At 40.4% G+C, this 14,048-nt stretch overlaps 1 protein-coding gene across 6 annotated transcripts in view; it reads left to right on the forward strand.

Annotated features, from left to right (window-relative positions):
- The window catches only part of TULP4 (TUB like protein 4), a 144,450-nt gene that overhangs the window by 95,813 nt on the left and 34,589 nt on the right, over positions 1-14,048 (forward strand). For all 6 annotated transcript variants that reach the window (XM_068184688.1, XM_068184689.1, XM_068184692.1 and 3 more), the window contains exon 4: positions 209-370. In XM_068184688.1, the coding sequence (XP_068040789.1) occupies positions 209-370 (162 nt within the window). The remainder of the gene's footprint in view (positions 1-208; positions 371-14,048) is intronic.

Genomic DNA, 14,048 nt, shown 5'->3' on the forward strand with positions numbered 1-14,048 from the left:
AGAAGATGAAACATTTCTTTATTGAAAGGAACATGCAAGAATTGTCACAAAGGCACTTGGCAAGCTTTCTCCATTATGCATGACATCAGAGCTTCAGCTGGGCTAATAGTTGGCCTGTCTCGTTCTGTGCACTGCTGCCTTTTATTAAAACAGCAGAAAAATCCTACATGGCTGATACATCTATTTTTTTTGTCTTTGCTATGTTAAGGTAAGCGACTTTACATGGAGCCATGATGGGACTCAGGCACTTATCTCCTATAGAGATGGATTTGTGCTGGTTGGTTCAGTCAGCGGACAAAGACACTGGTCTTCAGAAATAAACTTGGAGAGTCAGATCACCTGTGGCATATGGACTCCAGATGACCAACAGGTAATGAAAATCGGGCATTTAGGGGTGTCAGTTGGGTTGCATTGGTGTGCTATAGAATACACCTCTTAAAAAGTTGCCAAGTAAAATGGTCACATGGTAAGGTCAGTTTCCATCAAAGCTGCTGCTCCCACTGATAATGAAAATTTTGTTAATCCTGTTGTTCTTATTAGGCGAACATGATAGTGTATCAAGTTCCCTATCATCACTTTTCACCCTGATTCCCACAGAGTCTTATTCAAAGTTAGTTGTTTGAGACAGGAATCTGTTAATTGTACCCTTAATTTGTTGTTACAGCTATCTTATAAATGCATTTGAGCAGAGATACAGCCTGGACTACTAAACATCTAACTGGTCATTTCTGTGTAGATTTGTCCAGTCTGCATGGGCAGCAAAAGCAGTTTGAGCAACACATATGGTTATATTTTGCATTCACATAAGCAAATGTATGTAATTGAGTGTTGAAGAGATGTCTCAACCTTATGCAAATAAAATTTAAAAGAATAAGTTTTGCTGAGCTTTGGAAAAGCCAGTTAAAAAAATCATTACCGTTTTTCTGCAGAATTATACAATAGTGGACACAGCAGCATTTCCAGCATGGCTGGAGCTGGGGTGCCGGTTTCATTTGCAGGATTTACACTGGTCCCTTGCTTTTCACTGCTGAGCTGACTCGATTGGTCTTTCCTTACGCATGCTTGCTGTCATTGTGTGTTGGGGAAGATGAAATAGGAAAACCTTATAAATATTATTGCCTGGCAAAAGATTTGGAAAATACAGACATTGAGATGAGAACTAGATTTGAAATAGCAAACCTTGACTACTGAATAACTAGAAAACAATAGTATAGCCAGGCTGAAAGCAATCCCCTTTCTGATTAAACAATGCCCTTTACCTGCAGATAGGTCCAAAGGTCAGATGGAATGCTCTGTCTCACCCCCAATGTATGGTTCATCCCACACCTGTGACTCTCCCCTGAAGTATCAGGTATCTGTGACCCCATTGGCCCAAGTCCTGTTCCAGCCCACCTTGAAGCCCCCTGATAAGGTGTGCCCGAGGGACTGGACGCTCTCTTGGACCTTCCTTTCTTGGACCTTCCTCTCTTGGACCTTCCCCTGGGACCATTACCTGCAACCCTTGCTCCCTCTCTCTCTCTCTTCCTCTCCCCCTGGCCCTGCCACGAGTTGCGCCTGGCAACTCCAAGCAGGGCCTTTCCCCCTTTTAATAAACCACATTTTCTAAGACCTGACTTCAGAGATCTCTCATCCATCCAAACCGTCCTGGAGATCCGCGCTCGTTACAATTGTGGTTGTGTATGTGTGTATAATTCAGTGCTGAAGGAAATTATGGCCATAGAACAGTGCAAAGAGAAACCCTGTTAGGATCACAGCTGGATTGTTTTCCTTCCTTCATTTTGTACCACCATGGAAGGATTCTGGTTCAAGACTCAAGGTACCACTCAATTTAGAATACTAGCAATTCATCCAAGGTAGAGTTATTTTGGGAATTGCTAGTGGAATATAATAACACTAATAATATACATGTCTGCAGCAGCATCTAATAATTTTAGAGTGCTCTGCATAGAATAATGAATTAATTATTGCAACACTGCTTTTTAAAGCCAGGGAGCCTGCCTGCCTCTTTTTGAACCTAGGGAAATGTAAATCTTGACAATAAATAATTTACTTGAGATCAAGAGGAAGAGACAAGCAGCAGAAGTAGGAGGGGAAGCTAAGATCTAATAGCTCTCAGTCCTATGTTTTAAACATGAGGCTACCCCATTTATGTGATGCTCAGTTGTACTACTGTATTTGGAAATATCTTCACTTGAGTGTTTAATTTGGAGTGGCTGACTGCCTTTAATTCAGTTTAGCCAATATGTTTGTACTTTCTAATCTGGATGCTCCATAAGTGGTTATTCCAGGAAACAAACACTTGTTCAGCGTCCAGATAAATGCTTTCATACATAATGGCCAATTCCAGCTATGTGAAAATGACTTGCTTAACTTACGGACTCTGCTGCTGACAAACTCACTGAAATAGAGACCCAAACCAGCCTCGAGTTTGATGTTGCTCTGCACAGTTCTCATTGTGCGGTTTGCTGGGGTTTGCATGTTAAGTGATGATGGATCTTTGTACTATTCTCTGGAACTGGTGGAAAGAAGCGATCTTCTAAAATATATTTAGATGTACTTGCCTCTGGAGGCACGAGGAAATGTGAATCACAGAGGTGCTGGGTGAGAGACTATGCTCAGTTAAAATTAGAAATAGCAAACGGGGGGGAAGGACATTGCATACATTACACATAAATAAGTGTTTATGGAAATGGATACCCTTACTAGCTTATTGCCTTACCCAAATTTTCTCCTGATTGGTATGTATGCAAATGAGAACAGAATAGTATTCTAGTCTAGAGTAGCTTCAGCATCTTCCCTATTGTTTAATGTACTCTGCTTGTCAGTATAGTGACTGAAAGATAAATGTTGGCATTTAAATTTAGATTTTTCTACTGTTCTTTTTGTTACCCCTCTGGCACCTTGAAGGTTGCTAGTGAAAGCATTACATTCCACGGTCCCATGACCTTTAACACAATTGTCTTTAAAATTTACATTTCCAGGGGGATTGTATTGTTCAGTATCAATTTTCTATTGTCCTGATAGAAGCTTGTTAAGTGTAGTATGTCTGTTCACTTCACTCTTCAGTTCTCTTGACTTTCTCCTTCACTCCCTTCTGCATGCATCCTGGTGGTTTCTCCTGTCTTCTCCATCTCTTCTCCTGTATATTCAGCACTAGTAGGCTGTCACCTCTGTCACTCCTTGCTATGGATGGCTCTGTGGCAGCTCTGCAAGAGGAGGGTAATTTCCTACCACCTCCTTTCTGTTGGAGACCGTGAAAGGTTGGAGCTGCAATACTGGCACCATCGTCATGTTTGACAGTGTGTGTGGCCTCTGGGTTTGTGTCGCTACTGTGCTTGAAGTAAAGCCCCTTTGAGGTAGTGGCTAATGTTAGAGATGGGATAAGAGCTAGAGAGGTGGCCAGGGTGGACTACAGTCCTGCTGAAATTGAGCATATAATTGTATCTTTTAAGTGATGCGGTACATACCCTGCCCTGATCAAGTTGTCGGCTGATTTTATTAATACTAGCCAAAATTGTTCTGCATTTTCTTTTAGGAAGAGAGTGTTACCATTCTTGTGGCTCAGTTATTTTTCAGGTTTTTTGAGCTCTCCTTGTTTGTCAGGGACAAACTTATTTTGAGTCACATGGTTGATTGCAGTGCTATTTCTCAGCATCATCTCTCTCAGATGAACTTCTCATGAAGGTCGTTGGCAGATTTCTGCTGGAGTTCACACCCAGATCTTGAGTATGGACTTGGAGCTGTGGGCTTCTTCAGCTAATTCAGTACATAGGCCTTTTGAATGTGATTCTGCATGTTTATTTTAGAGGACTAGAAGTCAATTTTCTCACCTCACTGTGTGTCTATAGGCCCACTCGTTCAGGCATTTCCTCCTCCTGTACCCTATAACCAGAGCACGCATCTAGCCAAGGCGTGGCCCCATTGGGCTCTTGGGGATGTACAAATGGAAGATTTTATAAGACTGTGCTGTCTGTCTCTCAGGCGGAGTCCCATACTTGGATGGATGGGATTACTCAGGAGTGGGACTTTCTTGCAGTTTTTAAATGGTTTTTTTTCAGGGCTACAAGAGGCTGTAGGAGTCATGTGGAGTATTTTTCTGGTGAGCAGGCTCACCTACAATTGTGTAGGGATGAAAAGTATATTTGAAATGAAAAATAAATTTGAAATATCAGAGAATGCTGTGTCCTGAGACAGTTCTGTGGCATTTTCCTATGCTTGTTTTCAAAGAGGGAGTGTACATAGCAAGCAGATTGAGGACTTTATAAGTGAGAAAATCTTGACTTTTGTCTAACCAGAGGTTTATTTATAATTATAGAAGCAATGTCAATAAGTAATTGAGGATTTTTCCTAAACCCACAAGTTGTACAAAACATCTTTCCAGTGCTTTATCTCCCTTCCTGTGTGTTTGCTGAGCTTGCAGTGACATTTTTTGGTCAACTTCCGCTGCCCTCAGGCCACCTTTCCCTCTTCTTCTCCCTATACTTTACCCATTAAAGAGATTATCTCTCTTCATGATGGATAAAGACAGTGTCAGAGAACTGGGTGAGAAATGTAGAGGATTATCCCTTTGCTTATAGCAATATAGTGTAACTCCTTGAACTTCCCTGGGATTGTTACTGTTACTGTTTTTGTGTGTGAAAAGGGAAATCACTCTCCAACAGAGGAAACCCTCAATGAAAATGAGTTAATGTATTTTAATTCCTGGATATCCCAGGAGGTGCTAGTAACCTATATTTGTTCCCTGCACCTCTGCTAGTACAAATTATTAGACTTTTCTGACAACTGTAAGTGCCCATTTCTGTTCCCCCTCCCCCGCTACCCTTTTCCTGTTGTAAGCTTTTATTTGTGGAAATTCAGGGAATGGACAGGATTCTGGCTAGAACATGGCAGGTATACATATACATGAGGGTATATGTGAACTTTGCCAGCGTGCTTCCTTCTTTGAAAATAAGTATATAAGGAGGTAGACTAATTTGATTTGCATCCTGCTGGGTACAACATTAACTGTTGTTCGTGGTCCCATTCCAATGCAACATTCACCAGTACAAAAAATGAGTAAATACAGGCCCCAAGGTTCAGCCTCTTCTGTGCCTAATCAGACAAAATTATGCTCTTGTTGAAACAGAAAAGCAACACTGTGTTAGGAACAGATACCCTGTGCACTGAAGGGTCCTATAATGCACTGGAAGAGAACAGTGAGACCAGCAGCAGATGAATTGTGTGGTATCAAACACAACGCAGGGTGCAGGAGCTCTCTATGTTGTTTTTTTCGAAGTCTCTTGAAGCTTGCAGTAGCTGTGCAGGGAGGCAGTTTCTAAGCTGTTACTCACTCCTGCTTCCAGCACTTGCCATCCTATTCCCATGGCAACCACAGAGACGCTTCAGCATCTTTTTTCTGTGACAAGCAGGAGGCAGGGGCAGGCTTCAGCTCCTTGCCCCTGCCTGCAGTGCATCAGGGTGAAGCAGGGGATGCGTGTTGTTCCTGGGCCCAGCAGTGGAGCGGGGTGGCATCCCTGTGCTAGCACAGCGCGCGGTGCCAGGCGTGTCCCTGCACGGGATCAGCTCCGTGCCGTGCCCAGCGGCTGCCCAGTGGCAGCCACAGCTCTCAGGGGCGGTTGGAGCTGATTAACAAGAGGTGCTGCCAAATGGTTACCGGTGGCATCAGGTGTTTCATGAGCTTCTCTCTCAGAGTTCTTGAGTTTGGTATGGCTTTAGTCCTTGGCAGGAATTTTACCTAATAAATCCCCTTTAGTACAGTCTGCTTTTGGATCCTCTATTTTCATCTGTGAACTATGATTTGCAGTTGCTACTACCTTTTCAAGGAAATGGTGTTCTGAACAGCTCCTAAGCTGAAAGTAAGGATTGTAGCCTTACCTAGCTTCCAGAACACAGCTTAAAACCATAGAGTTTATAAATGTTTGAAAATGTTGGCATCTGTTTGGGCTCTGCTGTTGCCTTCTCACCTACATCTGCATTTACCTGTGGCTCTGAAACGAGATGTTTGTGCTCCCACTTACCCTCCTGTTTTAGTTTTATTCAGGTACTGTAGCACACATTTAATTTGGGCAGTTCTTGCTGTTATGGTAGTCACACTGGTCAAGTTTAATTATTCTCAGACATCTGGAGTTGTGGAAAAAAAATCTTGAAGATGGCCTTCTAATGAGTTGACAGAATGATGAAAGGGAGCTACAAAGGGGCAACTGGGGCAGTATGGGGAAGGTCGCTATTTACCATAATTATTATGAATGAAGAGAAGGAAGGACAAAACAAAAAAGGTTACAGCCTGTAAAATTAGAAAATGTAAGCAATTTTTTGGTCTTTATTAGAATAACTCTTGTTCCTATTAAGGCTTTATGGGTTCACATAAAGGAGCCTTAAAGATGCCAAGGAATAATTGTATTTTTGTGTCTTAACATATAAAAATGCATTGTTTTCTCACAGCAATTCTGGATGTAGAGGCTACCAAATGATGGTGACAATGACTTGGGCCACTCAAAATTGCACTGTAAGATACAGTCATTGAGGAAGATCTGAAAGCCTTATTTTCATTGATGGCTGAATTGCTCAGATTACTGGGAAAAAATGGCTGGAGACTTTTTACAATATTGAAGACGTGTCATTAATTAACTAGGCAGTTTATTCAAGCCACAGGGACTGCAGACAATGGTTAAATCGCATATAAGCATTTTAACACTGCAAGCTGCATAATAGAGCAGCAGCATTAAAATGCAAAAAGAGGACAGGGGAAGGAGACTTCTGTTGTCTTTCAAGATAAATCTGTTTGTTATATAAAACAAACAGATAAAACCCATCACAGCTTAACAGTCTAATATTTTAGACTGTTTTTAGAAGCATTTCAAACCTCTGTGGCAAATTTGCTATTAAAATTAATGATTTCTGCTTACTTGTGCTAAGGGGTCTGTAAATATTTACTAAGCTATTTCAGCTTTTTGTAAACAAAAAATGGGGGGGGTTTATATAAACTGAAAATGTTTAAATATTTTTGCAGAGTTTTATATATTTATACATGCTGGAAGACAGTAATACTTTGTTTTTGCTCCTTGCTTGGGGGACTTGATTTTTATGATGATACATAATAGTGACAGATTTTGTGGGAAAAGTAATGTGAATTTTAAGTGGTATATTGCCTTTCTTTCTCCCATCTCTTTTTATTATGTTGTTTTCAGGCTGTATTGTGCTATTTCCTAAATAATAGATACTGCTTTTTTTCCTCCCCTTTTTTTTTCTGATAGCAGTGTCTGGCTGTATTAGCATTGTTTTTCCTTTGCCTTTTTGTCTCAAGTAGGTTTTTATGCATCATTCTGCTGAGAATACAGCTTCCAGAAAGAAGGAAGGAGAAAACTTAGCTTGGTGCACTGTGTCATTTCTTGGTTGCACTTTCCTTTTTTTCACTAGCAATGAGCAGCTGCACTGCAGATTTTTGTGCTCAGATGAGGACTTTTTAGGCTTCGCCTTGAGTTTTGGGGAGGGTAGGCAACAAGGATGCTCTCCTTGGAGCCTCTAGGGCTCATCCACAGCTTCAGGAGCTATGGCATCTATCTGTGGGTTTATTCCAGACAAATTTTTCCTGCCAGAAAGCCTAGTCTGTACTGCACAGTTACTGAGCGGGTAATTGGAGGAACAGAGCAATAAGGTGATACTTCAATGTGCTTTCTTCTTCCCACTCGCTTCATCTGTGCCTTGCCTAATCTTTCCCTGGATGCTCTTCATCCAGCCTGCAGAGGCAAGGCACTGAGAGAGCTAACGAGATGGTGCCATTTGTTCTAGTCATGAGAGCTGTAACATGGGGGTTGTTTATGGGCTGACGGCATCATGGCTCGTTTTCGCAGTAGCTCCTGCAGTGTTTTGTGTCAAGGCTCTTTCAGATGAGTCTTGCACAGACATTTTTCTCTTAATGACTCTGTCTGAAAGGAGTAATACAAGTGTTTTAATGTTTTTCTTGTCCTTGTAGACAGGGTATTTTCTGTTTGTTAGTGCAAAATCAAATGCCTGAATGGATTTCTACATCCCTTTGGAAGCACAGTGTACTAGGATGTACAGATCAGCCTCAACAGTGCACCTTGTAACTCTTTCTCTGTGACTTTTAGGTCACAATATAGGTATTTTAGTTGTCTGGAATCTGAAGTTTAAATGCTGCACATTCTACCACGTCTTTGCCTCCCTCGAGAAAGAAGGATGTTGATGGCAGTGACAAGTCAGAGATGAAGGGAGAGATGAAAACTTGTGCTATTCAGTTAATGTGTCCACTTAGCATTTTTATACCCAGTGCTGTTTTACATTTTTGAAGTATCAATGTTTGAGTCAGCAAAGTAAAGATGAGTGCAAATAGAAACAAGACCAGTCTCTGTGTGGGAGGTGTCAGGTATGAAAGAAGTCGTTTGCCTCTCCTCTCACCTTGCTGGCACTCATACAGAAAGATTTTGCTTATATAGCCTGAAGTCTTTAGTTCTCTGGGACAGGGAGTTTACTTGAACTTGTGGTTTTGAAAAGCTCTGTGCTATGCTTCAGCCCTGGGGCAATTAGTAAGAATGAGGTTTTGCAGTGCACTTCTGCAAGGGAGCAGCATGCACTTATGCTGTATTTTAGGCAGTGTAGGGAAAAAACTGAACCTTCTGCAGGAAGGTGCTCTCTAAGGAGAAGTCGTTTGTAGGGTAGGAAAATTGCTTTGTTTGTTCAGATTTTGAACTGGTCAGAAGAGGGCACATGAGTGGAAGTGTAATTCTTACAGAGAGAAAACTCTGCAAACTGTGAAGGTTTTACAGCATTTTTCAGGAAGAGTCCATTATTCCACTGCCAAAGCCACTTGGCTGAGAATACTTTGGCTCCAGGGTCCCTTTGGTTCATCTAGAGCTTTGTGGTCTTTTCACTTCAAAAGAAATGTAGTTGCCAGTGTGGTTGATTTGAACTTTATCATCACTGGTACTTAATCCATCAATTTTTTTTGAAGTTTAGTAAGAAGACCAGGAGCCAAATCGGGTCTTGAACTTGGGGTCAGATGTCTTCAAGCCTGCAAATAGTCTGAAACCTTGGTGCAGGAAACAGGGATTAGAGTGATTGAATCTCAAGGAGGATATTTGTGGATTTCTGCACTAGGTTTTGTCTGGGAAAGCAAGGCCAAGTTTCATAGTAAGTGGCAGAGGAAAGGTAATATTTTTGGAAAGTGATATCACTTAGTCTGTCCATTGATTTGACAAAAAGAGATAGTATACCAATGGAAAGCAGGAGCAGTATCTCTTTATTCTCCAAAACCTTTCCCATCAATGTTTCCTGCATGGGTTCAACTTGAGCTCTCTGTTCTTTGTCCAGGATCCAGTTTCTTGTCAGCGCTCAGATGTTGAGGGATTGTTGGCAAGCTAAAAAGGAATTAATCCTTCCTTGCTTTCCTTCCTTTTTAAGAGAAATAGTCATTCTTCTTCAGTGCCTCATTTGGTAGCAGTTTATTACTCAGCCTGACTCCATGTTGACTCAGTTACACTTGACCTCACCCATTCCACCTATTTCCTGTCCATGCTGAGTTACTGCTCTCTGCCAGCACACAAGACCTCGAAGGAGAGGGCAGAAGTTGAGGGACTAACTCCAATTAGTGTATAGCTTAACCCAGGAACTTCTTGATTTTATGTTATGAAATCCAAAACAGAAAGGACATTGCTTCTAAACTGCTTTGTATTGCATTTTCACTGGTTGAGAGTGTTGTCCTTGTTTCTAAGTAATACTATCTTCAATTAGGGAAAAAAAGCAAACCACAAAAACCCAGCAGAAACTCTCAGGCTTCTAAAGCTCTGAATGAGATTTTAGCTTCAGCAGTCAGCATATCTTTCAGGAAATAACTAAAACCTGACTTGGGAATAATGCAGGAGACTGCCAAGTGTATCAGTTGACTTCTTTTCCTGATTGAGTGTTTGTTGGTAAAACTAATTGCATTTTCCCACCAGATGTTGTTGTAGTTGCTATGTATAATTGCATATTTGTGAAGAATATGTGTTTTCAGAGACAGACTTTCCTGGCAATTTTGTGAGGAATCAGAAAACAACAGTGCTCAAAGAATATCCTAGAGTACTTCTGCTGTGGGAGCTCAGTGGTTCAGGCTTGGGAGTCCTGTCCAAGTTAATTGTCACAGAAGATGTTCTGTAGAAGGTGTTTGGCTGTTGGCCTTTTATTCATTTTGCATGCTGCTTCAAGTGTGATTTTTTTCACATTTTAAGTAAACTGAGGCATATCATTAATACCATGAACACTATATAGGAGGGCAACTCTTCACTTAAAAATCTAATTGCTATAACATGCTTGCTTGAAAAAATGTCTTTAAGAGTCAAGAAAGAATATAGAAATATGTGTGCCTGGAATATGCAAGTCAGAATTAGTCCAGGTATAATTACAAGAATGTATAATAATCAATCTTTCTGTGATTTGCCAGAATGCTTTCATATAACATCTTTGCCTGGACAATTGCTTCTATCCCCATATGTCCAGAGTAGTTAATAACTTGAGATCCTGGTTTTAGGACTACTTATATTTTTGGTTCCTGAAGTGGCATGCAAGTATCTCATTTACAATCATTCAGCTACATTATACTATTTTAGAGAGAAATAAAGCCAATGCAGTTTGAATCCCCGGTTTTTGGTATTTCAATATTTATTAAATGGATTTGTCACCAAGATCTCTGATGGATTTACTTTGCCTTCTCATTTGATGGCTTTGTAATAGTTACCTAGATCCTATGGACTTGGTAAAAGAGAGAATGAACAAGCCTGAAAGTAAGTAACTCAGCCAGTGCTGCTTTTGAAAGGATTAATGCCTCAAATAAGAATTTCACCGCTGTATGTATGTTTATATATGTGGTTAGCTGAATGATCCTGGGCTGCACCTGCTGTGTGTGGTGCTGGTAACTCCTCATGTCCAATGGAAACAGAGAGTCTTCTAAGATTTTTGGATGTAAAGGCAGTCAAGAAAAATCTAGTGCTTTCCCCCTGAGCTTGTATGTGAATTTTAGTGATGTCTTTTTGTGTCAGTTCAAGAAATCATTTTACAGTGGCTGAATTTTTAATGGAAAAAAAAAAGTATTCAGCAGGAGACTGTCTCCCTCACTCTGCTTTTCTTTATTTCTCTCTGTATTTTGAGGTAAAAAAAAGGAAAGCCAGAAATATGACACTGAGAAAAAACAAACTTTCACTTTCTAATGTGTGCTAAGAGGAGTTTGCTGCACTGTCTCCTGCTTTGTGATGGAGAAATAGTAAACAAAAGCCCAAGGAATGCAAAATGCTAATCCTATTTCTAAATGGACTGCAGAATGCTGGAGTTAAGCCTTGGCAAGACTGACATTCTTTTGTTCGGCTAACGAATGAAAATAATTGAAGGCAATAATTTCCCCTGTACTTCCTTTGTTACTAAGCCTACCTGCATAAATAGAAGGTTGATCCATCATTTTGTGTATTTATAACTTTATAGTTCAGTTAATTTTGAATCAGCAAAATAGATTTATCTCTATTAGTATGATGGCAGTATGGTGACAACTGTGAAGGCTGTTCCTGTCATAAATACTAATGTTTGTCCAGGTGGCTAAATCAGAGCAAACAGAACTAATTCGGCTTCCTTGAACTGCTCAGCATCTTCTGACAGTGCAAATGGTTGACCTTATTAGCATTTTTGCAAAGTGTACTTTCTGAGGTGCCTAGTTTTCCATGTGGGGGAAGATGGGGGAGGAGCCTGAAGAAGAAAGCATAAAGACAGGTCGAAATTTTGAGAAAGTGAAGGTCAGTGAAGCAAAACATAGAACGAGGCAGCTGCGAATGCAGAGCTGTGCAGGGCAAGTTATTAAGTGGCAGCAGTGCTACTGCCTGGTACGATGGCACCAAGATTTCAGCAGGTGTGTGTGCCAAACGCACGCACAAAGGCAGAGAGTAAAACAAAATACTGAAAGGGCAAGGTTTGCCAAGTGGGTAGGAAGAGAAATCCTTCAAACTTTGGAAGTTCAGCCCTGGAGAATGTTAAAAACCAAAAGCTGCTACCTGTCCTGTGGGAGAAGGAAGATCTGTAACTTGAGAAATTGCTCAGTGGAGTTATTGACAGCTTAGCCATGTCTTAGGGAAGATTAGAACGCTTAAGATTTAATGACAGATTATGTTAATTTTCAGAATGTTTCAGTTTGTCCAGGAATTTAGATGCAATCTGTTCATGCACCTTGCATAGTCCTACAAGGCAAGTTCTCTCTGTATGTGAAAATTTGGGTTTTAAGAATCAGATTGTACTAGGATGGAATTTTCTAGATTCATTTTCAATGCTGTTTAAATTAATGGAGTCTATGAGTTGTTTTGCGTTTGTGAGTTGTCAGATATTTGTTCTTTGTGAGAAGTCAGAGAGGATCTGTTAAAAATCCTGAGCCAGCAGGAGTAAAACAGACACATGTTCTTTTTTAGCATTCCAACATCACGATACTGGAATATCTCACTGAGATGTGCTACCCTAAAGTAGCCTCCAGCAGCTTTGTATTTCTTCCAGCAGCTATAGCAAATCCAGCTTCTAATGCTTTAACTGCAGCTTCAGTCAAAGGTTTGGTTGTTTCCCTGATGCAGAATGACAGTCCCTGTTCTGAAAATGTATTGATTAAATTTCCTGGGAGTTTTGTTTAACCAGCAACATTAGAAACCTTCAGTGTTAGTACTAAATGTCATGAAGAGAGGCATCTTGTTTTATCAATATATTTCTGTAACAGTATTGACTGTTCAGTTTGTACAACCAAAACCTGAGATTGGGAATAATTCTGCCTTCTACTCCTCATATGTATTCCAATTATGATACAGCTTGAGCATTCTTACTGTTGATGAGTTCTATTTACTTACATTAAACCAAATTAAATAGCAACAAAATGTGTTATGTGCAAAAAAAGCACCCCTGTTAGAAAATTATACTTCTACAAAACAGTGGGCTTCCTGAGCTGGACCTTCAGTGTACCAGGTCTTTGGTCACTCCACTGTAGCTTTGTGGATCTTGGTGCTGCCAAACCACTTTCTGCTGGTCCTGTGTCTGGTCCAGAGCATTGCAGCATCACAACAGATCTTACAGGAACTGCGGAGTTCAACACAATATTATTACAATTTATGGAGCAAAGCCACCCAGCACGTCCAAGCTTTTCCTCTTGAGCTGAATTTTTAGCTTCTTGGCTATTGTAATATTAATCTCTTAATGAGAGGAATACTTCAGAACAAAATACCCATCTTTTGCTTACTATGTGTCTTTTAGAAGTTGGTGTATTTCAGACTCTTAGTTGAAGTGTCTTTGAAGATATCGTGGACATTTAAGGGGGCTGCAGTCTTGAATGCTAAGTTTCATGGGTGACAGTTCAAAAATCTTTAGTTGAAAAACCTATTAATTTACCAAAATTAGGCTGTGAAACTCATCTCAAGTTAGCACGAAGACTAAAGAGTTCAGCACATTCCAGAGAAGGGCATTTTTCAGGTATTCAGATTTGTTATAACAGATAGGAATCACCCCAAGCTTGAGTTTCATAGAGAACTAAGACACTTGTGTTTCAGAACTGAACCCACCTTTCCTCTCTTGGTACACTTGGAAAACTGTGTGTGCTTTCCCAGTGCTGTTTATCACAGTTTCCCCTTCAAAGCACACAACATCTGGGCACTACAGGAGCCCAGATTTGTGTGACTTTTAATCAGCTACAGCTTCACTGTAGTGTAGGCTTTGTCATGTTTGATATTTTGTAAAGACATACTGTATTTATGTTGTAGTACTGACTACACTCAGAATGTATTGGGTGATGTTAGGTATTTGATTATCAGATTTTCCATATTCTGCAAATGCAATCCTGCAGTTGGTAATACATGTAAGATCAGTTGTAATAATAAGCAGTAGGAAAGGAAAAGAGATGAGTCAAGAGAAGAACAGAACAAGGGGCCAAAGAACCACTTAAAAATAAGTACTTGGGTTTTTAAAAATTATTCTTCTTATCACTTAGCTTTTGTGTTCAAAGGTTAACAAACCACTATAACTTGTTACATTTTCCCAACATTCTATCT

This window comes from Anomalospiza imberbis, chromosome 3 (genome assembly GCF_031753505.1).
Source record: "Anomalospiza imberbis isolate Cuckoo-Finch-1a 21T00152 chromosome 3, ASM3175350v1, whole genome shotgun sequence".
NCBI lineage: Eukaryota > Metazoa > Chordata > Aves > Passeriformes > Viduidae > Anomalospiza > Anomalospiza imberbis.